Source organism: Bombus impatiens, unplaced genomic scaffold, assembly GCF_000188095.3.
Source record: "Bombus impatiens unplaced genomic scaffold, BIMP_2.2 scf_0436, whole genome shotgun sequence".
Lineage (NCBI taxonomy): Eukaryota > Metazoa > Arthropoda > Insecta > Hymenoptera > Apidae > Bombus > Bombus impatiens.
Window position 1 is genome coordinate 139,781 of NT_176855.1, and position 24,179 is coordinate 163,959.

Here is a 24,179-nt window from a genome sequence, read left to right on the forward strand (position 1 = left end):
GGGGGATAAAGAATATCATTAGAAAAATGTGATTTGTAGACGCTAGGCGAGGTGGGTTTGTGAATTACGACCCATCGAGCACCTTCAATCTGAGAAACAATCAGACAAAACGAGTCGAAAGCAGCGATTTCGTTGAGTTTCTTGGCCGATTATGTCGCCGAAACAAAGGGAGAATAAGGGAAGTGCGCAATCTAATTCACAGCCGGGGAATTGCAAATTCTTGTATAAATACGTCCCGCCGCGCTATAAAATCAACGCGCGCGCCCCTTGGCGTGTTCCACTTTTGTACTTTTGGGAGACGCTCGAGGCGCAGCCTTGGCGAAAACCTGATCCTGCCATCGCGTTAAACTTTCGGTACAACTGTCGTTTGAAACTGCCTCCGCGTGCGCGCCAACTTGATTAGCTACGCGATACCGATCTCTCGATAGCAAATTTCCTCGCTGCAACCGGGATTTACACGCGGCCTGCATAATTAAGCATTTTTCACCGCGTGGCTGCTGTCTCGTCTCGCTGTGAAACAATTCATTTCCTCTTTCTCGCCGTTCAACGTTTGAAACTTCAACAGCCGTTTTCGTAGATTTCTAAAATTTCTAACAAACAGACCCCGGACGTTTACGCAATTCGTAGGAAATGTAAAATTGCAAGAACGCGCAGAATGCACTGGTAAATGCAACGACGTGGAAACGAAGCAGAGTTTTCAAAAGGAATAGTTGATAAATAATGTTTAAGTAGCTGGCTTGCGCGCAAGTGAATTAAAAATTCAATTTTATTCGCGAATTTCGTATAAATTTCGAAAGCGAATCTTCACGAGCAAAATTTTTACGAGCAAACGAATCGAAAGAAAGAACGAACGCTCTGGTAAATTTTTTGATTCTGACATTTTCCTCGATTTTTATTAACAATGTGTGATTATTACTGGTAACATATGGATTAATGGCAGATGAACGATCAAAAACAACGAGTATCTCGCGATGAGTATCTTCTTCCGAAATTAGCAGCTGTATATCGCGTGAAATTTAAATTGTTTCTCTGAAATGAAATATATTTAAAATTCGTCCAAGTGTCAAACGATTGTAGACGATATTATCGTTGAAATCAGTCGCGATAGTCTCTCGATCACTTTGAAACGTGTCTTGTCTACAGTTTGACGACCATACGAGCCGAGTGTAACGATCTCCTTAAATAAAATACCGCAGCTGCCTGACGTTTATCAATGGCGATCTTTTCATTGCACGATAACGATAACGATATTCTACGATAATTCGAACGAGAGACAAAGTGTCTCTTCCCTATTTGTTTGTAATTTTCTAACTGATTCGTATTCCGTCAAAAGTAAGTAAGCGCGCATATCATTTTGGGCGGTAATGTTACGCGTTTGTCTGCCTCTTACGAAATAGATAGCAACTTCTCGAAAAGTCATTCTAATTAACTAACAAGCTAGCTGCACTTGGAACCTTGTTAGTTTCCTATTTACTCTCGAGACTGGTATACGAAAGTGCATGAAGTTCAATAACAACTCATTCATTAGACAGAGCTACTTTCTGCAAACTTCCTGACAAATAATTATACCACGGGGTTTGTGATCAATGATATAAACAGAGAAACATTTGGTTTCTCCTGCTGTCCCGGTCTTAGTAAATCAAAGAACTTTGATTAAACTTCTCGTCGTTAATATCCTTTTAATTCAGAGAGGTTGGCAAACGTTATTTGTTACGCTATTGGTAAGAAAAAGGAGCAATATTGCAAGGACCTGTGCTTATTAAACGCCAAAGACATAGATGGATGAGCGAATTTGTAAACACGATGCTTCAATTACTTTTAGATGAGACGCATCACAGACCATTATAATATTTTAATACTCCTCTTGCAAACGCTATACGTATAATTATTTAGAGTGGCTGCCATCAGTTTGAGCGATTATAAATTGTGATTGATAGCTTGACGCGATATTTATGGAATATACTTGGCACAGAGATATCCCGCATGTTTATTATCCGGTTAATCAATAACACGGTATTAATAATGTCGTCAATTTATTTTTTATCGATCTAGAAAATATTTACACCTTGAGAAGTTTGGAATATACGTATATATATATGTCGGAGATGAAAGGATACCGGATCCTTCCCTTCGAAATTTTGGGAAAGTCCTTATTGAACCTAGGATCATTGTCATTAGCTTCTCGAGTGTCTAATTACCACGGTTACTTGTCAAATTCCGTAATAATCATATTTGCACTAGTAAATATCTCCTCTATTGCATAACAATAATGTCTGATCCAAATGAAGATTCGTTTCACGCCCCTAACCCTAATCATAATGTGAATCCGACATATATATGTCGGGTTAATGTTGGAATTTTGGGCGTTTGACGAACCTTCGTTCGAATTTGCCATCGTGGTTATAGCTGATACGTATTGGTACAAATGTGATTATTACAAGAGGCTAAAGGTCGAGATGTCGATGACAATGAATTCAGGTTCGATAACGAATCCGCGGCCAATGGGACGACGAATGCGATGTGATACACGATCCTGGTGTCACTCAACGTGCAAATAGTACTGCTCTGAATAGATTCCCCCGCAGTCCAAGTGAAACTGCCCTTATATAGTCCTCTCCCCACCTCTCGGGTCGATCTTTGTTTTTAAGGAGAGCTATATAATTATTCCATACCTCTGTTAGGTACACGTGCTTCTCGTGACCGTGGCTACGTTCAGTGAGCCGTTATGTCACTTCGGGCCCAAGCCCATCGTCACAAACCTTGAGCATCCACAATCAGATTAGAACATTACAACTATTTCTTAGTTTTATTACTTAAATGTAACTATAGTAAAAGTCTGGACTAGAGTATTGGGGTTTTCTCCAACAGGAATTCCAAAAGGGAGGCCCCGATGTCCTTTCATCTTCGAGATATATATAGATCGTGCATTATTTCTAATGACAATAATAATGTATGCAATATGAAAAATGACGACTACCGTGTTATGCAGAAACTTGGGTAATCGATACAATGAAACTTTGGTATTCGACATGTTGTTAAGTTATCTCATAAAAGAGCTCAAGGCATTACACTTAATGGTGAAACTTTAGATATTTGCCTCAGAACACATGGGATATGATAAAAGTGGATCGAAACTTGTATGACTAATACCTATAGACAAGCACAACACGATTTATTTGTTGGAAAGTTGAGCAATTTGACAGCAATTTGCGGAAAGCTTAACTGTATCGAATTAATCCCACTAAATGTTACGCGACGTTATATTCGTAGCACGTGGGATGATACGTCATCATGGGAGTCATTCATTCAAATTGTATTCACCGAACATTCGAACAGATTTCTAAAAGTTGGAAAGAAATCCAAGGGTCTGAGAATCCAGTCGGCTAATCCGAAGGTTTGAAAGCTTATTACCAACATCGTTGACCCAAGAATTTCAAGAATTCAAGAACCTCGAAAGATTCGCAGTATCTGCTAGTCGTCCAATCTTGCTAAATTTCCAGCAATCTTGGCATTCTCGAGATCTTGGCTTCTAGAAAATTTACGCGTGCTACGCTGTTTATTTGCCTGTCGGTGGCCTGTGTTATTTATTTGCGAACACGTCAAATTCGCAGAATAAAATCAAAAATCTATCAACCTTGGATCGTCGGAGATCATCGATCGTAATTAATATGAAAATTCGTTCGCCAAAAGCACTGGATATTTCGCGACAGTTGCACTAAAACGTTTCTCTATATTGTCTTATCGCGTCAAGTTTAATTTGCTTGGATAAATATTGGTGATGGTATTACGGTTGACTATCTATATATTTTGTAACTAATAGAGAGAAAGCGTTACCGAGAACAGTGACGTTAGTGACGAGCATTCTCGGAGGATGCGTGTTCACTTGACAGACGTACAATCCACGATCCTCCCTGCGTACCCCGGCGATTGCCAGCCTCCAGTTGTTTGGATATTGGAAGCTAACGCTGTACCTGGGATCGGAAATGTGAGTGGTATTACCCAGAGTTAAAAGGGATGCCCAGTCGGCGTTGCGGCGTAACCATATGACCTATAATTGCGACACACATTCTACAGTTGCATGTGACTCTGCGTGAGAAGTTGTTTGGTTAAAGCACGAGGGTTTAAATCAAGTTACATCGTAAAACACCGATTGCGTGGCAGGCTGTGTGTTACGTATTTACAAGATTCTGCAACAGTCGTTTTAAGCGATTTCTATCAGCTTTGACTGGTCAACGCGTTAAGCAGTTTCTCTAATTTGCAGTATTTGTTACTTTCTAACTAGTTGTAACTAGCGTGTTTAACGCTTTTCTGCTACAAATTATTTCCACGTGCGATTCATTTTTTTTTAATCGAATTAGTTTTGATCGTAACGCAGCCATTTCTCGACTAATTTCTCTTAACACGCAACGATAAAATCTAATCTCGATGGAACACGAAATCGTGGAGTTAGGATCTTTTCGTTCGTTCGTTAATTTTTCTCATCTTTGTTTTATCACGATGTATATCTTTCTATTTCATCATCGGTGTTTTAGAATACTTGTTTCGCAAGCGGTGATCAGTAATCTGTAAGCGTTTCGATGAAAATCGTACAGATTCGTGATTGTTCCTGCTCTGTTCCTTCGATATGGAAATTTACGAACGAATACCTTTTTGCCAGAGAGCATCGCCACGCGACAATCGAGAAGAGCAGTCGCGCCAAGATGCAACGCTACGTTCTGCGATCCATTGATTCCCTGGCCTTCTGCATTTTCGAAGTACGGGCCCCAATCTGTCACTCGATGATGCCTCAATCGAGGAATTCGAAGGGGTGGCAGATTAGCAATTGTTTCCTCTGCAACAAACCATGAATATTTAATGAGTTTCTGCCAATGTCGTTAAATCTTCATCTTCATCTTCCTTCGTTAATACACCCGTAAATCCGACAAATTGAGACAATTTCAACCAATTACTCTCCTCTTTCGCTTTGAATATTTTTTCTTATTCGCATACAACATCAACGCGTTGATTTATATGTTACGAAAGATCATTAGTAATCGTCGTTAGAAGGAGCAATTTAATTTAATTCAAACGATATATTTACATAGACAAAGTGCTTATCACGTATTCCGCAACCCGAAACGCGTTCATTTTTTTCAAACGAAGGAGGAGGCAGACCATACGTGCACGCGTGATATATTTCCCATAGTTTTATATTATTTATTATAGTTCACCATAAATGTAGAAAGTTGGCCGTATTATATCAGGTTGTCCGGAAAGTGTTTTTCTTTTACAGACACGTCTTTTACAACTATGCATCTTTACACAAACGTGAAACCTAATCTATCGAACGTTGTGATCTTTATCTCTTTATGATGGAACAAAATGGATCATAGGTAATTCGATGAAATGATATAAAACGGAAAATGTTGTGCATCCATTGTTACCTTCTAAAAGGCAAGAAACTTTTCGGATGACCTAATATCTTCCTAACGAAAGGAAGATCGCGTCCCGTCGTGCTACAAAATGGAAGTAAAATAACACGGCGATTCTAATTCCTGTGAAGGTACAATTTCGCCAAGATTTTCCGGTAAGCTGCAGACATCTGTCTTGCATGGCGGCGCTGTAATAGGATTTTTACGGACGCGTCAGGTTCGTATAGGGAAAAGCGCGAAAAATGTGAGCACACCGTTCAAGTAAATTGCACTCTCATTCCATGAATCATTGCGCGATCGTTGATTTATCAGCTGCACCGTCGTTTGCTAACAACACTATTTGCTGGCGCGTAAATCACGAGAACGCTTTATTAAAACGTTATTAAAATATACCGCTTTTGATTTACGATGCTCGGAAGACTTTTTCATAAAACGATTGATCAATCCGAGCAAATTAACTCGTACGGTTTTCAGAAGCCTGTTGTATCGTCGAAGCTCTCCGTTAAGAAATTTCTATCTATCTTTTCGTGTTCTCGACGTTAAAGTGTTTATATTCCTTTTTCTTATCAAACATGCGATTATTAATATCGAGCACGATCGGTTTCTCGATTTCCGCACAACATAGAAATTTAATGCATTTTCGATAAAGCGTCTGATATCAACAAGTGCATCGTATTCCTTAAATAAGTCGCCACGAACGATCATCGATTGCTCGGTAATAATTGCTTCAGATTTAAACTCGATTCCTGATCAACGATGAAGAATGTTGCAGCGACGCAAATTGTAGTTAATGTCGTCTCTGCATTTCTATAAGTAACCTAATAATACGTGAAGCAATGTTACGTGTCAAAGAGATTGAAGCACTCTCGTAGCGAACAACAACAACGATCGATTGGATCATTAAGCGCGACTGCTGTCGATCGAATATTTGCCAGAATATTCCGGGATACGGAAAAGTAAAATTCTTGGGACGCTCGAGATTGTTCGTTGAACGGGTTCGATGATATTTACTCACAGAGCTGAGTGAAATATCGCAGGTTGCGTGGTTTCTGGAACGCGAAGAATTTATCGGCACAGCCACCAATTTCGTGCATAAGCCGCGCGTTCATTTCCCGCCAGTTCTATCGCAATTTGTTAATCGTGTCAGTTTTCGATACATCGTGTTATAGCGTTACATCCACGTGTTTCTTCAACTGTCAACTGTCAACACAGTCAGATTGAGACTATTCGATATTATAAACCTGTTATTTCGACATGATTATAGTTCAAATATAATTCAGCGTTTAGTTTAAATATACAGAGATTTAGATTCAACTTGTCTGTAATTGACATAAGTATAGGAAACGTATCGTTTAAATTTTCATTACAGATTCGTCAGATGAGATGGTTGTGAAAAGAAATTTGTACTATTTCTTCGCAAAATTTCTTTTACGTTATCCATTAAACTAGTTGTTCTAATCTCTCAAACAGACAAGCAATTTATTCGTTTGATGGTAATTTTAAAGAAAGTTATTCCGTTATTTAAAGAGCGTCCAAATATTAACGAGAGCGACTGTAATCCTATGAGAAGGCAAACTGATCGACACAACTGTTCATCGATTTTTTAATTTCGTTACACGAGCACGCGATTAATATTCATAATAAGTTTCGAGGAAACAGATGTCTTACTTCCACGAGTTGGCCCGGTACAAGAAAATGACACAAATAATATAAATCCTGAGAAGAAATGAAAAAAAGCAGCGTTCGTAACATCATCGGTTCTCCGTACTTTTCAGTTTACAAAGTTAATCGATGTAGTTTCTGAATACCTTCTACCATCCTCTAATTATAAATTTCATCAAATTTCGATCGTTTTTTATTGATTTTCTTCGGTTCACGATTCATGCAATTTTTCACAACAGCCCAACTATATCCTATTTTAAATGAAATTCCTTTGATAAATTTACCAACGTTTTAATATAGCGAAATCAAATTTCCAGCATACGGAACCCGCTAACGTAAGCGTTATCGTTGTAAAATACTAAATTTCATTCGTCGAATCGATATTCGAAATTAATCAAGCGCCTCTATCGAACACATTTTACGCGTAAGATTTTGTCACCGATGGAATTCCGTTCCAACGTCTACTCGAGCCAAGCTCTTCGAGACATTTTTCACGCTTACTGTCGCTTCGAATTTCCTGTTCCTTCGATCACCAACGAGACACCTTTGTGGCGAAGATGAAATCTACGGATCGACCAATCGATTCCAGCGACAGGCGACATTCTACGATTCGCTTCTTCGAGTATTCAGATGCGATCGCTTTCGCGACTCGACGCAACGTTCGTTGAAAACGCGACAAAGCACCGAAATCACGAAATCCCAGAACAATCGAGAGCGGTCTTGATAAGACGAGAGGGTGTCGTGGCAAAGCTGATGAAATTTGTCTACGTGCAAAGAGACAGAGATAGGAAGAGTCAAAGGAAAGGGGAGGGAGAGAGAGAGAGAGAGAGAGAAAAATAAAGAAGGTACTAAAGCGAAGAAAACCGAGAGCAGCAGAAGAAATGAGGCGTGCAGAGTGGAAGGAAGGTAGCGGAGAAATCGTTTCTCGTCTGTATTAGTCAGCTTTTTCTTTTTGTTAATTATTTAATAACGCCGTAATATTCTGAAACGACGAGTACCGTGGATCGAAGCAATAGGGAGAGTACAAAGAAGGATGGAAGATTGAAATTGACCAAGGACAGAATAGAGCGAGAAGGATGGAAGAAATCGCAGAGACCATGGGTCTGATCCACGTTTCGCTACTTAACCTTTCGACCTTTCGCGTGGATTTAACTTGGAACGGTTCTTAGGATTCGCGTTCGAGGGGAAACAGGAAATATAATTACGTCTCCGTGAATAGAGCAGAAGTTGCGAAATTTAATACAAAAGGGAGGAAATCCTACCGGTTTTCGAAGTTGTACGAAGTTGATAAAAATAATGGTAGATAGGAAACGTTTCGTTTTGTTTTCTTCATCCGTTCATTTTATGTCGTCGACATAAAGTTTACGTTTTCCGTAATCAATCGTGGTCATTAGGTCTCGCTTCGTTTCAACATTGCAAAACGTTCGACGATTGCTTTCCACTATGTTTCAAAGTTTCGACTCTTTTCCGCCGACTTCTTCGAACAATTATTTCCATTTCTCAAAGGAAAGAATATTTTTGGTATCGTGGTATGAAAGGAGATGGAAAGAACGTCGCAAAAGTTACTCGTCTCTCAGGTAGACATCGTGTCGTCGTCGTTGATAGTTTACGAGAAGGGAAATTAGTTCGTGTACGATAGCGTTCAACGATCGAGTCAACATCCGAACGATAAAACACGTGAGATTATCGGGTGGATCGCGTGTTGACACACCGAAAAGCGCGAAATTCTTAATTCCTGGCTTCTGGTTACACGGTTAGGCGATTAACAGAGGGTTTTCTCAAATGTGGTGGTTATACGTGGAGCGCGAAAAGGCTGCGCTTTCGTCCGCATGGCTACCGACGTCATGAAGAACCAGTAATTAAACTTTGTGAAAGTTGTGGAACATGTAAACCGGCGCTTTCTAATGCATTCGTCGCGTGCGCTGAAACGGTCATTGCTGTGTAACGGATACACGGTTATGAAATTCGCTGGCCGTAGAATATCTGCACAAAGTTTGCGCGCGATACACTCGTGGAAAGCCTCGTGTGCCGCAGAACGTGATTCGTTTACGAAAATTTGACGTTTAATGACATCTTCGAGCGAGAGAACTTTGCGTCTTACCACCGAACGTTACGTAATATTAACGTTGATTTTAACAAAAATATACTTCATAGACCGGTCGTTGATGCGGATACGAACATTTGACGGGACGAAAAATCATAGCGGTTTAAGACAAAGTTAGAGAGTTGAACTTAGCCGCGTGTTTCAACCCTTGAAGGTGTCGTTATTTTTTAATTAAGTTGTAATTTTATTCTTTTTATGTTTTCGTAACCCTTAAACACGTTGACTGCCACGACATCCGTATTCGGGTGTCAGCAAAGTTTCTGGTCAGGCCACGTAACGCATATTCGGTTGTCGCATATTCGACTACTCGCGAAGGATCGTCGTAGGAATTTGAAAAGATTTTCCATAATAATAAATTGTTAATTAATAATTAATTGTAATAATAGTTAAATTGTTATACAACAAATACGAAAATGGTTTATTAAAAAAATTATTTAGGATGTAAAACTTTAAAGCATTCTATACATGGCTGAGATAGGTCGGGACAATTTGGACAATAAGTTGTTGTTTTCTTCAAATTCTTTCGTGCCTTTGTTCGGTCCATTCGACGTCTTTTATTCGCATAACGTAGTTTGCACGCGCGTCTAATGCTTCTTCCGGAATCGTTTTTCTGAACGATGATATTATGCTGACTCCGTCGAAGACAAGGATTTCTTGTATTTTCAGACAACCCTAATAATTTTGCAACTAATAATCGTCTAAATATTCTAATATTTATATTTTTTCTTGTTGCAATTTTGTAAACCGTCAAAGCGTTTACAACAGAAATTCCCAGAAAGAATCGAATGCCAAGTTTTCTGTACCATTTGATTCCTTTTCTAATTGTGGTGGCATAAGAAACCATTTGATCGGAATAATCTATACCACGCTTTCCTTCGTTATATTCAACAACAGCCGGTGGTTTTAACGTTGCGAACAAACGAAACGAAAGATGATTCTTGAGACCATCGCTTGAGCGATTCGCATTACTAAAATATCGATGGGAGCATCTAGTAGAGAACGTTTGGTACTGCTGTACGCGTGGCCTGACGGAGATTTCTTTGAAAATACGCGTGACAGTCAACGTGTTAACTGATACAACTGATACAAAGTGGAGAGCGACGAGCGTTTGAACTTGTAAGACAACGTTTTTCTTAAAACGTTACTCCGCGTTTAATTTTTTCAGTCACACGAATACGAAGATTACAGCGAATTACAACGAATTACTCCTCATTTTACGTTGCGAATTTCAGCCAGTCGTTCACAGAAGATTTCACGTCGTTGTATTTTTTGTTGGATATTTCCCAAGCCGCTGGTAGAATTATATTATTGAAAGGTAGGGCGAGTCAAGATACTTTTCGAACTTGTAACAGGCTCCGTGCGGAGAGTTTGCCGAGATCAATCCCTGATTTTCTTTCGGACCTCGAGAACGTGCTATCCAATACGTCGTTACGCCTACGGTCCATACGAAGAAGTCCATTTTCAACCGAGAGAAGATTGTCGAGAACAACCGAGTGGATTACATACAGAATTTTGAGGAAAATCTATTTGATCAAAAATCGGAATTATTTGTCTTGCGAAGAGAGGAGTTTCCATCAACGTTTTCAATTTAATTGGAATCTTTTTATTCCTCGTGATTTGTACGAACGTCGTTCTCGTCGTTTCAAATATTATTTATATTTGTTTAGGGTATTATACGTATCTTCGAAGATTTGAAAGAAACTGGCAATCTCTGTAACTTCATCGTTAAATTTCGTCAAACTCTTTCGAAAAATTAAAGTACGTTCGTCTTTGTTTCGCAGAGTGTAACATTTTACATTTCAGAATTTAATTAAAATTATTCAAAAAACGAGCTACCTGAAAGTTTCATCTTTTTTCTTACTTCTTCTCCTAACTTTATCAGGTTTCTTTGTAATACAGCGAAGTAGCTCGAACGTTTCAATAAGTATCAATTAATATCAATAAACAGCCGAATCGCGAACAAAGTAGAAATATCTTTACTTCGAAGGACAAGATGTACATAAATTTTAACTTAAAATGCAGTGAATTTCATAAAAAATATAATTTATATTTCAGATATTTTTTAACGAACGGACGATGCAAATAACTTGCCGCGTTACATTAAATTATAGCATCACTCTGTTTATCTTTAATTAATGCTGTTTAATTAATGTTGTTTGGTGACAACGAAATCTCTCTCGTCATCTGATGCACACATTCGAATCTCTGTTACTCAAACACACCGTCTTCCGTTTATATCACTTTGGACAAGTTTTCAGTTATCTACTCTCGTTTAGTTAAGTCGTGCACATACATAGAAGTACGCTAAATGCGGAGAAAACAAATATACTGAAACGGTAGGTGTTACGTAGATAGCAACCAGATGTCCGCGCATCTTTACTGCGTACCCTCGATAGTCTTAAGGATCTATCATAAATCTGAGGAATTTTCTAGCTAAGGTCCTTCAGACCGAACAAACATCTCTTTACCGAATCGTTTCTAAAGCTTATTGTTTACTGCGGGAAGACACGGGAAAGTTAGTTTTTCTCACGTACGATACTTCCCACTAGCATCTTTCTATCGAGGGCGGCTAAGACCCTTCCTAGTCCATCAACCTTTTATTCAATCAGAAGCAACGCCTACTACCCTCGCTTTCCTAACCAAAATTGTCATCAACGAATCCGATGGTCCCTCGCGTTAGACACACCCATCGCTAGCTTTCCTCCGACACAGTATCGTCACTTTACTTCACTTATCCAAATTAATACCAGATCAGCAATTTGGATTCAGAAACAAACACTCCACTGTAGAGCAAATGCACAGGCTCATTAACGAAACAATACTAGCATTAGAAAACAAACGATACTGTACAGCCCTCTTTATGGACATAGAGAAAACATTTGACAAAATAAACCACGAAAGCCTACTATAAACAATCAGGAAACAGTTCCCGGAGCAAATATACCGATTAATAAAATCTTACTTAAGCGGCAGAACCTTCGTAATAAAAATCAAGGACACATCCTCTGAAGTCAAAGACATCGAGGCAGGGGTTCTGCAAGGAAGCGTCTTAGGACCGATACTATACACACTATACACGGCCAACATACCAACAACTACCAATAGCAAAATACTGAGATTCGCGGACGACACAGCTGTACTAGTCAGGAACACTAACCCAGAAACAGCAGTCAAATTACTACGAGAACATATCACAAAAATAGAAAAGTAGCAGATCTTGGACGAAACACTCACTTTCTCTCTTCTCTCATTGTGTGTAAGGTATAGGTCTGTTAGGTGACAGCCTTAGTGAAGAGTCCATACTAGCGCAAAAAAGTGGCTGCAAGATAAACAAATAAAAGCAAACCCCGATAAATGCAACCATATTACATTCGCACTGCGAAAACAGACACCACCAAACATCGTACTGAACGGCACGCACATACCGCGAACAAGGCAAATCAAATACCTAGGACTCCACCTAGAAACACAACTCACATAGAAACGACGTACTAAATCAATAATAGACAAAATACAGACGACAGGGAGACAAATGCATTGGCTAGCAAGTGGAAAATCCAAATTAAGCATAGAAAATAAATTAAAAATATGCAAAACGATCATGAAACCAATCTGGACGTACGGAATAACGCTATGGGGGGCAGCAGCAAAAAGCCATATACAAGCTAAAATTCGTAGAACAATAGTAAACGCCTCATGGTACGTTAGAAACGAGGATATATAGAAGGACCTGGGTATACCAACAGTCAAAGAGAAAATTAGCAGACACGCAGGAAAATATAAAGAAAGAATAGGAACACAGCCAAACCGGCTAGCTGTGGAAACGATCAACACCTCAGACATGGATAGAAGACTGAAAAGGAAGCACCCAACAGATCTCGCAAAGGACACGACCTAACAAACACAAAGATGGTATCCTACTGGGAGTAGCCACTCACATGATAATCAAACAGCTAAAAAATTCTACCAAATGTCCGAACTGGACAAATCGTGAATGTAAAGAATTAAATAAAAAAAAGAAACTTTACTTATTCCTCATCGTTAGAATAGTCAACATGTCATTACCGGGTTTCTACCCTTAAATCAATCACTTACTTAACTTATACATACGCATCGACTCAATCGAACCACCTCTATTATTGTAACAGAAATAAGGGGATCGATCAGTTCGTGGCGTCGATTATTTAATCGTAACGGGAATTTACGTGTCCCGTTGACGTGCTTTCTCGCGATCGGGTCTCTCCGCGAATGGTCGAATAAACAGCAGGAATACGTAAAAATGGCCAAAGCGACGTAATTTCATTTCGTTTAAGTATTACGTTTCTTTATGGAACATATTACTTTGTAACTTTTAGGAAAAATTGCAAATGATTTTGCATGGAAATAGTTAAAACGCAAATGGTTGAAAAGTCGTTCAAAACTCTCCGAGAGCTACACAGAAGCCTACGCGTTGTTTTTAGCAAAAATTTTCTAAACATCTGCAGGAAACGTTCGTCTCGAGATACCTGTTTGACGAACCCGTGCACTTTTACTTGCAAATTGCGTTTTTCTTATCGAGACAAGCTTCACCATCTAGATTTATGAACGGTGTTCCCAGGGGAATTCTGCTTTGCCCTTTACAATCTTGCTACCTTTTCTTGAATAGACTGGTCAAGTTTTATGAAACGTATAACGGAAAAAGTGAATAAATATGCAAGCTCTTCTCCATATATGCAGATTTCGTGTAAACAGAAAATGTATACGTTAATAATTTTACGTATGCGAAGATTTCATTATCATTAAACGATCAAAAGTAATTCAGGCGGTATAAATCAGCGAAATTAACGGAAAATCATGATTTTAATTTTTGCTTGGCTGTGAGGTAAAAAATCGCTGTGCGTTTCATGAAAAAGAAAGTCGAGAGAAAAGAGAAAAATTTGGAACATTTTATGAGATATTATTTTTGGTAATTATTTTTGAAACATCTATCGAAGAAGTACATTAATAAATCGGTGGAAAAGTTTTTCCACGTTTATCGTAACGATGCTTTTCGTTCGTTGCTTTGTTATTCGTTTTGCTCGTTATCTGCCGAGATGCTGCATCGTGCCATAACATAAATAACGCTGGAAAAGGAAAAGCACGAAGAACGAAGGAACAGAGACGACGATTAACGTGGCTAAGTAAATGAAAAAAAGCGATTCGCTTGATCTCCGATACCGAAGCATTTGCCCTCGTAACTCACCGATTGGAAGATTCGTCGAACACACATGCGTCAAACACGTCGTGAGACGAAGTATCGCGTAAAGAAGAATTTATCTCTCCACTTCGATTCACCTTTGTACGCGCGAAACCACTTCTTTCCAATTGCATCGTGGTTCTCGCTGCGTCCGCTGCACTGTATCCTATTTCACAATTCCATTAAAGCTTAAAGCCGGAAGAAAAAAGCACGCCTTCACCTATTTTCGATTAAAGAGGATAATCTCGAACGAGAAACGATAAACCGGGCCACTCTTAATTCGCGAAACAACGAGATTGTCATCGAGGAAGGCATCGGACGTAAACAATCGGACGTAAACAATCGGATAGCCGAGCTATCGATTCGTCGAGCGTAGAAAAAATACGGCAAAAAGAGAGGAAAATACAGAGCGATGGATCCTTTCGGGTCGAACGACCGAGTTCCTGTAGCGACCGAAGGACTGAAGGGCCTACGAGAAGAGGAGGGTGAAAGGGCGAAGGGTGCACCCATTGCCGAAGACATTTAGTTCTCTACTCCGTTAACCCCGAGTACTCTGGCACAATCGAATCAACAACGGATGGGTAATTTCCTTCGAGGACGGAACAAAGCGGGCCACTCGCGAGATATCGAGCCTGGCGGAAAAATGCACGCGGACAAAGAGCCGATAATTGTAATTGCGATCTACTAGTCTCGGGAAAAGCGATTTATCGTCGCCGGGCCACCGGAAACTCGTCGCGGTCTGTTAAACACATCCCTCGAGAAAAGATGTACAACTTTGTCTTTGAACTTTTCGCGATTCGATGACACATATTTGATAATTTCGAGCGAATCAGTTGGAGAGACAAATAACAAGAATCGCAGTAGAAATAACAGGAATATCGATTTTACACTGCTACGACTATAGGTCTTTGGAATTTTTCATTTTTCCTACTTCGAATTGATAAAAATTTAATAAAGAGGCTAGTTGTCGTATTTTATTAGAATATAAGTCGCATACGTATGTTAAAAGCGACGCACGTTTCAAATCTCAGGAGAAGCGAAAAATAATTTGCGGGTTGAGCTATTTACCGAGACTCATATTGGCAAAATGAATAGATGCCAGACACAATGGTTGAATAAAACGCTCCTCTGACACAGAACTGAGTTTATTTTGAATTGCGGCACATTTGAAACGCGCGTGAGAAGAGCGTGCATTATGAACATATTCTACCGTACATCTGGTCGCGCATACGGCGCGATCTCAGCATATTCTACTGCGCGTTTCACGACGCATACGGTACGCCGTTGACGTGCGTGCGTAGAATCCTTCAACTCACTGAAGATACTAATAACGAATACTAAATTTCGGATATTTCATATGTTTTCGTATATTGCGCGTGTGGTAATAATTGACAAAAATTCGTAGTCTAGTTAACAAGTCAGATCTACGTACATTACGAGATTAAACTGGAATGAAACAAAAAAAAAAAAGAAAAAAGAGAAAAAAGAAAGAACTGCACGGATGTCAAATTCTCCACGAGATTAAAGTCACGTAGAAAACACGATCGTCAAATAGAACGTGTCAATGTATCGTGAACAACGCAATTCGAGCGTTACTCTTTTCACAAGAATGACGAATAGAGAAACTGGCAGCTGGAGCGATACAACGTCGATATCGATACTATGAATGGTCCTAGAAACAAACAGGGCTGGACGTGCTTTACCGGATTTTTTCGAAAGCTTTTCCAAGATTCGTTAATATCACTGTCTTACAGGTACAATAGCTTACGCGAGCTGCGATTCTCTTCTCAGTTTGACAGCAGTTTTGACAATACGATTTATCGTACGAATTATACCGCATCGAACAGATAGAAGATTTGTTTCAACAAATTCTGTAAACGTTCCTCTTAATCACAATGAATCTCTTTGTAGATGTCGAGAATTTTGGATCTTAATTGCCGAAATAATGGTATAGGAACGCTAGATTTACACTTAGAATTTATATTAGTGTTGTAACTGATGGATTCTTAGAGTAAGGACAAGTAATGATGGTAGGTTCAAAGTTTAATGTATTTTAATAAGTGATATTCAATAACAAAAGGAATATAAATAGAGTTTAGTGTAGTTTAAATAAGCAAGAACAAAAGGACCGATTATAATATCATCGCACGTCGATTCACACTCCGTGTCCGCTCAACTCACACTCTGCTTCTCAACTGACTTTCTGGCCGTTGTAGCATTCTTTTGTCTTTTGCTAGGCCCACCGCACACGTGTTCCGCGGACGCTCGTAGCCAGGGTCACGTAGGTCTTTTCGGCGAAGCTATTTATGTGAAGGACTCGATAACGCATTGATGGAGTCGACAGCGCCTCGGCTCTCGCGGCATTGTCTATAGTTGGCTCGACGGTTCTTAGGCCCTTCACCCCGATACTACATTAGAATAGTTGTATATTTATTTGATCAACGATTTCAAAGTATTCATCGATACACACTTGTACGAGTCCCACCTTCTTTCATACCAGACTGTTAACTGAACAGTGTTCATTCATTTGTTTTCACACACACATACTTCCACACACTCCTATTCACATATATGTATCACTAGTACTCGGTCAATCCAGTCTACCACATAAAATTATACATATCTCAATAGTATAGTATAGATATGTCGGAGATGAAAGTAAACCGGAGCCTTTCCTTTGAAATTTTGGCAAAATCCTCTAATACTTTAGCCTAGATTCCATCATAGCCGTAATTAAGCAATCGTTGTCATTCAATCTGATTGTAATTGTTCGAGATTTGTGATAGTGAGATTGGGCTCGAGGCGACACAACTGGTCGCCGAACGTAGCCACGGTCACGGGATGGACCTTTTGTCTGACGAAGGTGTGGAGTGGTTGTATGGTTCTCCCTGGAAACGTGGTTGTGGCGGCATACAGCCTCAAGAACGGACCTAGCCACGTGTGATTTTACCTCATGGTGGAGGTGCCAATATAACGGGCACACGTTGTATTAATAATCAAGCTCCAGGCAGAAACTGCCTAGCAACGGCGTATGGAACTTTCTTGGTGCTTCTAACGAGTATAAAACAAACGAACGCAATTGTAGAGAGTGGAAAATTTTCATCAGTCTGTGATTCGTGCGATCGCCTTGGAAAGTCACGCATCGAGCAGTTTTATAGCGAGCGTCCCAGCAATAGTATTTTGTGCTCAAAAGTATTCTACGCTTAGTAAAGAGTTATCCCGTTGACCGTGGAGTCGTTATCGAACCCAAGAACATTGTCAATTGCATCTTGCGGGTCTAAACACCACGGTTGTTCGTTAAACTTTGTAAAAGTCATTTTTATACCTGTAAATATAATCTCTGTTGTACAAAACGATGGCTAATTCAAACGAAGAACTGTCACGCGCCCTAAATTCTAACGATAACCCGACAGATATAAATGCTATGATGTGCAGATATAAAAGACCGCGTCGCTTTTCAAATAAATATTAAATTAAAAAGCCAATAGCTTTCGTCACGTGGTAGATAAAGCTGACGTTTAAAACGGTCTGGGTTTTTAACGCGAAACAATTAAAAATAATTCAACTAAATGGAGCGCTAACTAATGCACAACGCAGCCGAAGGAAATTGCGCACGGACAGAATAAATATAAAATTATATATCGTGCTAGACGGAAGCGCTTAATTCATTTTCGCGGGGAACAAGTCACTCGTAATTTTTTTAAAAACTACGCGCCAAGCGGCCGATTAAATTAACTACACGCAGTACTCGAGAGCGAATGCTCGCAAATTGCATCCATGAAAAGACAAAACCGTACGAAGTTCTTCTTTCTTAAAGTTGACTTAGTGGAAACGTGCGCGAAGTCTGCTTGATTTTCTGGCATACCAAATTGGACAAAACTAGAAACGTGCAGAACTAGAAATATTTCATCGACAGAATTAATACGCTGCTGCGAAGCAAACGATACGAATGGAGATCTTAAGTACGATAATTGACGAAGAGAAATATAGCGATGCAAGAGTGACTCAAAGTATCTAACTAAAGATTTAGTTGTTTTTTGTTAAATAAAAATATCGATACGATTCAATTCGTTTGGTTCGATTTAAACTGTGAAGAAGTTGATTTTACGGACGTTCGGTAACATGACAAAGTGTCTATCGAAAAGAAATGTCACGGTTTCCTGTATTTTGGGATACAGAATCAAACCGATGTTTCATTGACAACTATCTGGATTTTCGACAGAGCTAACGGGAACGTTGGCAGTCGTTGGAATACTTTCGCGTTTCGACTCGATTTTCCAGTGAAAACAAAACCCTCTGTATACCGCGAAAATTCCGAACTATCGAAATAGTTTAAAAAATGCAATCGTGTTATACGTGTTAGAAGTGAAAAAGTATTCGGTCAAGCGTCGCGGAAAGTATTTGTCGCCGAAAATCGAATAAAACCGACAAAACCTATGAAACTGCACGATGCAAAGGGATAATTCAGGGTGGGGGAAATTTGGTTAAACCGCGCGCGTAAGCACGAGATTGATTCGCTCGGAGAACGAAGTTGTATCTTCGACCGTGGACAACGTCATTTCCGCTCGTACGTTTTCGTTTTTCAAACGGACCTAATTTGTCCCAATTAAGGCGTCGTATTACTCGTATGCTACCAGATCGGTGGCGTGTTTCAGCATCGATCTGGTCCAACGACGTTTGCCTATCGATGGCGACTGCGATATTCATTAATTAGAATACGCGGGAACAAAAGGTTCGTGCCACTTATGGAAAATTTTCTCATGAAACTAGGACACCGTTGTCCCGTGACCGAATATTCCGCTCATTGTCACGTGTCAATGACACGTGAAATATTCATCGGCTGCTTCCTCGGCTGACGCGTGTCACAGAAGGTGGTCCGGCCTCGAAAGAACATTAATTAAGCTCCGCGTGTCCTTCAGGCATTCGAAAACTCGTGTATAGTCGGGGTGGGATGAAAAAAAGAAGAACGAAGTCGCTGCACGGATCTTTCATTAGCGCTAATGGGAAGCGGCTGAATTCGTGCTGAAAAATCTCTCCCCTTTCTCCCAACCCTTTCCTCTCCTCCCATTGCCATCCCTTTTTTGCCAGTCGATTCTTGGGAAAGATCGGGATTAAAGCGCCTCGTCCAACAGCATACTGCCATCGATCGGAAGTTTCGCGCCGATCGAACCACCAACCTTCGCATTTGCTGATTAGCACCGCCGCATTACCAAAGACGACGAATCTCAAATACAGCATCCGCTAAACGCTGTTGTCTTTGCCCGGCCGTACCTCGATTTACAGGTTTAACCAGCACGGATTGCGAAATTTGTCTTGAATTTCCCTATGAATTTCTCGAACAGTCCGATACAAGCGTATTTTTACGAATGGAATTATTCGACAGTTGGAAAACGAGGTTTTGCTTTTTCTAAGAAAAAACGTCTCGCGCGATGCGGGAAACGAATGTATCGTAAATAAATTTGTATTCGTGTGCTAAAAGATCCTTATTTGTTGGAATGTTGAGAGTGTTCGTAATGTGGTGAAATTTACGATCGCCTATTACGTATGATATCGGAAAGGTTTTTTTGAAGAGGTCGACGGCCGTTCATAATGCTATTTGGAATATTTATAAGCGATGATATAAAAAGCGGGTTCGAGGAGAGTGATTTTAAAGTTTAATCTACCGCTATTATACTACACACTGGGAAATATTAAAGCGGAAGGATTTGTTGTCGTCATAAAGGACCCGCAATTTACTATTCACCGTATAAACAAAGAACCCTTGGAAAACGGCTTTCATAAGCACGACGAATTATTAAACCGTGACTACTCACTTGTTCGCGGCTGATGCGCGGTGATTATTTTCTAAATGGAGCGTCACAGTCTATTAACGCGGAAAATTTGTGAAAAAGAAAAAAAAAGGCAAACTCGCTGTAAGAAAGGCACGCGTATTCGAACCGATATCAAACTATAAAGTGCAAATACAAGAGATAATTTCGTAGCTTATTCGAATTGACAAAAATTCCATTCAAACGATCCTTTCGAAATTGTATTATCGGCTTAAACAATTCCGCGCGAGAGGTGCAAAAGCGTCGATTACTTCTTGTTTCATAGATAATAAAAACTACGCATGAATCTTTCTCCGATAAATCCGTCAATTTAAGCGACGTTTTCCGAACACGTTTCATTGAAATTTGTTTGCGTTCTATCTTTTTCAATTCTATTTTTACGCTTACAAATCTGACGTCGTATCAGCTTGATAGAAGTTTGCAACGTACAGAGTAACGAAAATAAACAGAATTACCAATGAATTTATCATCAAGCACTATACAACTACGAATGAAGTCGTGAATTAAAAATGGAACGCGCATTCTCGATATCTGTGTTGACTTATTCAAGTCGATTCTGTTTCAATCGCGAATGACGGAGACGACGGGGCAAATTGTTTGCTCGCTGTCTCCAGCTTTATTTATCGACCAGCTTCGCTTAGCTTACGCGTCAATTTTTATAGATTTGAATTTCATTAAAAAAAATTTCCTGTTGAAAACATCTCGTAGGAACGAACAAAATTTTATCAATTACAAAATCGTTCGAATCCATCTATTGAGATACGTATAATTTTATATGCTTGACTAGATTAGCTGTGTTGGTAGCGATACGTGTATGTGAATATCAGTGTGTGGAAGTATATGTGTGCGCGGCATCTCGAAAACAAAGGAATATAAACCGTTCAGTCGGTTAACCCCTTAACCTGCAACTACGGGCATAGCCCGTAGTGCGATAATCGGGCCAAATATAATATTTGTAGGAATGCTATATTATAAGTTTATAGAAAACAGTATGATCGTTGCACTCACACGAAATCGAATATAATACCGCGTTTCGCGTATTCGTTTCTCACTAATTCTACGACACAACACAACGAACTTCACGCGACCACGATAAATTCAACTCTGACGGCATTTTCCATGCTCAGTTTCCCCTTGACATACCTTGGTAACCTTCACAACACTCCTTGACAACATTAACATATCTTGACAACGCTAATAAACAATTACCCCTCACGCCACGTCCTTCCCTGACTATCCCACGACCTCGGCCATTCTGACAAACACATCTGCCCTCAGATGTGCCCAATATAACATTCCTACATATATAATATAATATATGTAATATCGTGGAAAAAAGGCCTGTGGCGTCACTCGATAGCAAATACCACTCGACGCTAATTAGTGTCGGACGACGGCAGCGCAGTGGTTAGCGCCTTAGGTTGCCAACGTTCGGAACCCGGGTTCAATTTTTCTTCCACGATACAAAAGTGAGAAGAAAAGCGGCCCTACCCCCAGCATCGACATCTACAGCCTAAGTATATTATATATTACATATATAATAGCTTGTTTACGTTTTCGGCCCAAGATTCCCGACGTAAATCGTAGGTTAAAAGGTTAACCAGTCTGATATGGAAGAAGGTGAGCCGCGTGCAAGTGTATCGATGAATATCTTTGAAATCGTTGATCAAATAAATATACAACTATTCTAGTATAAATTCTAGGTGTAAATTTAGTGTTTCTATACTATTATTTATTTCGGATATTAAGATGCAAAATTCTCAACACCATGAAACACGCAGCCGAGTATACATGCGATGTATTTATTGCCCTTTCTCGCTAAGTCGATAGCAAACACGTTGGTCTCTCAGGGATATTAATAGTCTTCGTTCAATCGACGAAAGCATGTCTGCATAGAAAGCACTTCCTTCGATCTACGAGCGGAAGAAATCGAATTAATTCGTTGTCCGAATCGCCGCCGTTGCTTTGAACGTAATAATTCATTTAGCCAGACGTATCCAATCTTTTGAATGCATTGTTACGTCTGTATTAAAAGTATATTATCGTATTCGCGTTTGTAAGGACAAAAGTGAATAAATTTGCATTCATCGATCTTCGACGTCGTGTGTTGAAAGAAAGTCCCTGAATAAGAACCAATCTATTTAATATCTATTCAACGAGTCTCTTTGAATTCTCAATTTACCTTGTTCGCTCCTCTTTTCCCGGTTACCTCCGTAGAAAACAATATGTTTCGTTACACGTTGCTGCTCGAGACCTGGCTCTCGTTCATAGGTATCAGAACATCCGATAGTTTCACGAGAAACGTGAAATTTGAGTGCTGGAAAACCGCCTACTTCTACGAAATATGGGAAGAGCGAAACGCTACAGAGGATATATCCGGAACCGTAACAAGTGAAGTCAGCGAAATAATCCCATCCAGGTCGTTGTTGTGCCGGAGTCCCCTTATTTTCCTCGGTCGCGACAGCGCAACGTTTCATTGGGAAGAAACGCTGCGACAAGGAAACCTTTGTCCTCCGAGTTCTTTTTTTTCCCTGCCGTGTCTCGGCCTTCCGCGCGCGGAACCGACGCATCCAACGAGGTCAGCGCACGCCTCGTAATCGAGGTCGTCGCAGACGTTCCGGCTCGCCATCGACCATGTAATAAATGTACAACCAAGACGTCATTTGTTTCCGAACATTGCCTCACGGCGAGGAGAGCAGCGGGCAAACGGTGGAAGACCATTCGTCTTGTCGGTCGTTTTTCATCGGGGCGAGTGCCAGCAGCCGTGGCGCTGATGCCTTTCCTGTACCAACCGAAATGACGTTCAACTGCCTCCTTAAGCTTGTACCGCGAATATATGAAACGAAAGGAGTGAACGAGACAGACAGAGAGAGATAGAGAGAGGGGAAGGGGTGAGAAAGAAAGACACGAAAGCTGCAGACAGGATGCGGCAACTCAGTTTTAAGTGTTACTGTTTCTTGGCTTCTTGCTCGCGCTTTGACCGCCACTCTCGATCTTTTTCCACGCTTGAGAAATGACGGTAAAAAGCTTGACAGACTCGACCGCGGCGAGTGCAAAGTAGATGCAGTGAGGGGAACCGACGTTAGTCCTACGAGCGAGCGAAAATCATCGGTATACGCGTCGAAATTGACGTTTGTTGAAATCTATCGGCTGTGTCGGTGATTAAATGTCCGACGTTCTAGCGTAGCTTAGGATTATACGGTGTAGAGAATTTTAATCATTCCATGTATTTCGTTGCCTGTTTCGAAGTTATACAGCGCGGTATATCTAGAAAACCAACATGCACGGCGACCGTTGATGCCGTGGAAAGTCGTGGTTTTCTTTTTAACGCGAATAGAAATTTAATATTCTTTGCGTTTCGTTCGAGTTTCTAGTCGAGCTTTATCGCAGTTGAAATATTTTTGGTGGATTATTGCGTTGCGCGTAGCCTTCTCTCGGTACAGGACTAATCCTTCCGTAAAAAGTTTAAAAGCTTCTTTACGTTTGTAAATTTATCTGGTGCTGTTTGAACGAAGCAACTTATATCTCGATAAATGCTGATAAAACGGTACGGTAGGTGCTTCCGAAGATATAAATGGTTTTCGAGAATAATTTATTAGTATCGTGAATCAGTTCGCTGGGAGTCAGTCGACACTACTTTGACCCATTTTCCTGTGTGCGACTCTCACAAAGAAATTCAACAAATTTACATAGGATGCCCTATTTTCATCTATGAGCGGATTTATCTCGAAAAGTACATTCAATCGGAAAGATTGAACGAACAGCCCCTAAAGGAATTCTGTGAAATCATTAGAATTCCGCGGAGGAAAATCTGAAAACGGGAACATTCAAGATGTTTCACGATATTCTAAGTTTCTCCTCGAACCACGTTAACTATCTCGTTAAGAAAATAGAATTAATCGACTTGCATAATTTGTAAGATGGTCTTTAACGCATTTTCAAAATTCGTACGATCGTCT

At 40.1% G+C, this 24,179-nt stretch overlaps 1 protein-coding gene and 1 long non-coding RNA gene across 2 annotated transcripts in view; one reads left to right on the forward strand and one right to left on the reverse strand.

The window, feature by feature from the left end:
* LOC100749246 (zwei Ig domain protein zig-8-like) overlaps positions 1-24,179 on the reverse strand; it is a 108,109-nt gene that overhangs the window by 13,594 nt on the left and 70,336 nt on the right. The window contains exons 3-4 of the mRNA XM_003490424.4: positions 4,647-4,831; positions 3,835-4,048 (exon numbers count right to left, since the gene is read on the reverse strand). Of these exons, the coding sequence (XP_003490472.2) occupies positions 3,835-4,048; positions 4,647-4,831 (399 nt within the window). The remainder of the gene's footprint in view (positions 1-3,834; positions 4,049-4,646; positions 4,832-24,179) is intronic.
* LOC117151788 lies at positions 12,184-12,777 on the forward strand. The gene is made up of 2 exons (XR_004461909.1): positions 12,184-12,384; positions 12,494-12,777. It is a non-coding gene; the product is annotated as an uncharacterized LOC117151788 (long non-coding RNA).